Source organism: Vombatus ursinus, unplaced genomic scaffold (assembly GCF_900497805.2).
Source record: "Vombatus ursinus unplaced genomic scaffold, bare-nosed wombat genome assembly UNPS02014780.1, whole genome shotgun sequence".
Classification (NCBI taxonomy): domain Eukaryota; kingdom Metazoa; phylum Chordata; class Mammalia; order Diprotodontia; family Vombatidae; genus Vombatus; species Vombatus ursinus.
In genome coordinates this window covers 81,603-86,668 of record NW_020954558.1, presented here as the reverse complement: position 1 = coordinate 86,668, position 5,066 = coordinate 81,603, and the positions used below count along the sequence as shown (strand labels likewise).

The 5,066-nt window shown below is 34.7% G+C and overlaps 1 protein-coding gene across 1 annotated transcript; it reads right to left on the bottom strand.

Annotated features, from left to right (window-relative positions):
* Window positions 1-3,604: 3,604 nt before the first annotated feature.
* LOC114046086 (olfactory receptor 51F2-like) lies at window positions 3,605-4,555 on the bottom strand. Its single transcript, XM_027866323.1, has one exon. The coding sequence runs from the start codon at window positions 4,553-4,555 to the stop codon at window positions 3,605-3,607; it is 951 nt and encodes a 316-aa protein (XP_027722124.1).
* Between the last annotated feature and the right edge of the window lie 511 nt (window positions 4,556-5,066).

The following is a 5,066-nucleotide window of genomic DNA, read 5'->3' as shown; positions in this document are numbered from 1 at the left end:
TGGAGGGGCATCACAGGAGGCAAAGGGAGTAGATAATATAAGAATAACCTGACCTCTAACCTCCATTCCTTTCCTTAAATGGAAAAGAATAGGTAAAAGCTGAGTTTGAAATTGAAAATTGATCGTTCCTGTTTCTCTGACTCAATGTTCTTTCCACTGTACTACATTGCCTTTCATGTTTAATAATACTATACCTTCCTAAGGCATGACTTTTTAGATAGGTGTCTTCCCCCCTCAGAGGAGAATGCACCATACTATTGATAGTCTAAATCTTCATGGGCCATTTAATATACACACACACATACATAAATTTGTGTATAATGTTCTGTATTTAATGAAGTATTTTTTAGAATTTCCCTATAAAAGTAGATCGTGGAACTATGACTATATTGTGAAACCATGAATCTTTATTATATACAGCTTTAAAAAAAATGTATAAGAAATTCAACATGTTACTTTAACAGCTGTTTTGATTGTATTTCCTAAAGAACTTTCTTCTATTCTCTTCTATGCATTTTAAAAAATGGTCAGATATCTGCTTTTCTTTCTTTTTATTATTTTACTTTTGGATGAGCAAAATTATCACTAGCTCTCCCCCTTCCAACAAAAAAAAATCATCTTCAATAAAGAAAGAAAAATACAATCTTTGTAACAAATAAATGTACTTAAGCAAAATAAATTCATGCATTTCCACATCCAAATATATCTCTTTTGTTACAGAGGAATAAAGAAATAAAGTTTCATCCAGACAAATGATTTATTTATCAAAACATGGAGGTGCAGAAACAAATTGGGTCCTAGACTCTCTGTAGCATTAGGACAATGACCATTGTTTTCTACACTATTGACATACAATTTGAAGGGAATGAAAAACAGAATGTAGGAATTGAGACATCTGCTTAATATAGGTGGAGGAGGTGAAGAGACAACTAAGGTGAGGAGAGGGGTAGTCTGGTGACATACCTTAAGTTAGATGACGGGGGGAAGGGGGAGTAATATATGACTTCTCCAAAATCAGATGACTTTGAAACAACTTCACAAAATGGTGGATAAATGGTAAAATGGAGTTATTCATGCTGTTTTTAATGTAACATTCTCCCTTTGATCCTGGGGTTCTCATCCCCTAGGATCACTTATGTAAGGAGCATCATAGGGATAACAGCAGATGCACAAAGAGGACAAGCAGAGTCATGATCTCACATATCCTCTCAAGAGACAAACTTTGATAAACAGACTATAGACAAACCAAAGCATTCCACAGATCAAACCACTTAGAGAGCCCACTCTAAATAATTTGACAGGAAAGATTTACATGTCACCAAGGTGACCAAAAAACTCAGCAAACATAAACATGATGAAACAAAAAGTTGAAGCAATACAATAACAATCTTCAATATTAAGTAACATCGAGCCTCCTTGCAAACTGGTAACTCACTCCCAATGTCCATTTAATCAGTACATTTCATTTTGAGTTCCAGATTCCCATGTAGTCATCTAGTCCCTCGAATCACATTTTCTTGAACAGTCTGAATAGATCTCATTCTCAGGGCAGCTGTGAAGGGGGTTCCTCCTTGTAGACCTAATTCTCAGGTTCTAAGTCCTAGGTAATTCTAGTAAAACTTGTCAATATTGACTCAATAAAATTTAGTACCACCTCCAAAACTTGATTTTCCAATAGCTAGTTCACGTGAAAAAAAATCAGCTCAAGCCTTGTGGTTTTGATCCTACTAACAACAGAATTATAAGAAGAACTTCAAATTAGGAAGCTATAATTTACCTGAAACTTCAAAGAATTTCAGTTTTTACATGCCACTTGCTATTTCTAGCTTGACCTAAACCCTGTACCTGATATTCAACTGACTGAAGGAAGAATCTTAAAAAGAATTCAAGTGGGTCTGACTTGGAAAATGAGCCTTTCTCTGTCTTAAACCTATAAGACATCTACTTCAAAATGGGAAAAGGATTTCACTTTCATTACAATTATCAATGCAATTTTACATGTAAAATCATAAATCTAATCTTGAGAACTTACTACTAAAACATATTCAAGGCCTGTATATCCCATTAGGAATTTTGAGAAACTAGATAGGGATACATAAATGGAGATATGTGTGTACCTATCTATCTACATTTGTATGTATGTATGTATGTATGTATATATACACATGCATACACACATATAAATATTATATTTATTTATTTACTTATCCTAATTACTAGAGAAATCAGTCTGATCCTGTGTTTCTCAAAATTTAGTACTCAATTTAAATAGAAAATTTTTACATCTTTGTCTTATTCCACCTTTTAAGAATATTATCCCCATATCATAAGATACTTCAAGGACTAAATTTTATACATGAATATATAACTATTAGCAAGTGGATGGCAAGCCCAAAAACTTATTTATTTAGTTCCTTAAGATATGGAATTGACAACTCCAGATTAAAATAATAATATAATTATATATTATATCCTCTTATAGCAATTCAGATGTTTCAGTATTATTCTATCAACTAATAGATTTGGCATTGCAATGACAAACTTCTATTGGTTACCTAAACTGATTATAGAAATTTGTTATGAAAGAAAAAAGAGGGATATGGTTATGACAATAACAAAACTGTTTATTTGAAGGCATATATTGATCTGACACAAGCTATAATAGGCAAAAAAAAACCAACTTTAGTTCTCTTTTATTCAAGGCAAGAGTCATAGTTAACAATGAATTACACAGCAAAGTTCCACTTTCTGGATAGGGTATCAAAGTCAGGGTCAGAACTAACCAGGTGGGACATTTTTTTCTGTTAATCAAGAAAATAATATAATGGGGAAAATTAATCAAGAGGATTTTGCCAAGGTCATCCCCTCAAATTTTTCCAGGGACAGATATCACCTTGTAACAGTCCTCACACTGCACTCCCTTTAGGCAACACAAGACATTTCCCTTGAGTGGTAGACTACTGACTTAATGACAACTCAGACAGTCTTATCTGAAATCAAAACTTAGAATAATACCAAGTTATATTCCTATGAGATTTTACCCCAAATAGCAAAATTTTACCAATCACAGCCTAACATTAGGTTGTTATAATGTTTTTTCATGTTTCAATAACAGTGAATAATAAGAACATATAAAGACATCTTTTTTGTTCTTCAGTTAAAATTTAAGAATATTTACAATTGAGAGTTTCACATATACAGTAAATATATGCGTAGTTGACTCAAAACCCCAGAAAAATGCTGACTATATTAAGTCTCCAATCTGTATTGCCTATTCACTCTTAAAGCAAGACTGAAATCTTTGAATCTAAAGGATATTGTTACTGAGTTAACTTAAAATTGTAACTCCAATACAGACTATATGTTAACAGGTACAATATCATAATTTTCACAATAGCCAAATAATCTATCATATAAAACTCATTCTTTACTATAAGCAAACCCATAATTCCCCCACTTTGATTGGGTGTGGCCCTAGTTTCTCCAACTTCATTATTTTAGAGTTTTATCACAAACACCTTCTGTAAATTTTTTGTGCATATGAATCATTTTTCTCTTCCTTTTAACCTCTTTGAGGAAGAAGATCCTTCTTATAATTCTGCACTCACATCTGGTCACCCTTCCTAATAAAATGCTTAATAATTGCCCTGCGTATCTGTTTGGTCTTCACACTGTATATAATGGGGTTAAGAACAGGTGGGATAAGGAGGAAGACATTGGCCATCATGGTGTGGATGAAAGGGGGTGCTTTCCGACCATATCTATGCACAAGAGACAAACTGACAAGAGGAATATAGAAAATAGCAACTGCACTAATATGAGAGACACATGTATTAAAAGCCTTTTGTCGTTCCTCAGGAGATGCAATATTGAGCACTGAACGGATGATCATGACATAGGATATGAGAATACAAGGGCAGTCAATGCCTGTTGTTGAAAAAAGGGCAAAAAGTCCCACGATACTATTAACCCTGTTGTCATTGCATGACAGCTGGATCACATCCACATGGTAGCAATAAGAGTGAGAAAGAACCTTTGACTTACAAAATGACAGCCTTTTGAGAAGCAGAACCACTGGAGTCATGATTGCAACATCTCTCACAACCATGGCCATACCAATTTGAGCAATCTTGGTGTTGGTTAGAATAGTGGCAAAGTGAAGTGGGGCACAGATCGCTACAAAGCGGTCAAAGGCCATGGCTAGGAGCACACCAGACTCCATGAATGTCAGTCCATGGAGGAAAAACATTTGGATGATGCAGGCATCAAAGTTGATCTCTCTGTTGTTGAACCAGAAAACTCCCAGAGTGGTAGAAAGAGTGCAAATAGTCAGTCCCAGGTCAGTGGCTGAGAGCATGGAGAGGAAATAATACATGGGTTCATGGAGACTCTTTTCACAGATCACTACAAACAGAATCATGCTGTTCCCAGAGAGGGCAATGGCATATAAGAGGCAGATAGGAATGGAGATCCAGATTTGGGATGCTCCAAGAGCAGGAATTCCAGTTAACAAAAAAATCAGTGGCTGGGAAGTGGTATTATTGAAAGCTGACATGGTGAAATGAGGAGACAAATAATGAAATGAATAATGAAGTAAATAATGAAATTTTATACCCTAAAAAAAGTTATAATTTATGCGCACAGTTCAACCTCACCCAAAGGATTTTCCTTTCTAGATGTGTGTAGTCACTGATTTTTTTATTATTTAGTTGATTTTTAAAAGTGTTTTGTACCTAATAACCTAAGGATCCTTATTGCAATTTTATACTCACCACACGTGCCTATTATATTGTCTACTTTATCAGCAACAGATCCTATAGAAGACCTATCACTATAGATCCCTTCATCTTTTTGTTTTTGCTTGTATAAGATATTTACCAGAATTTCTAGGTACAATAGTGTCATGTTCATATTTGTGTTTGTTTGGTTTTTTTTTAATCCTGGATCTCCCTAGCTCATCCACACTTGAAGTGCAGGAAAACTGACCTCCTCCATCTTGATCTGAGTCAGTTTGCCCCCTTTTGGGAAACCTGGTAGACCCTTCACTGAGGTCCCATGCCTGATTT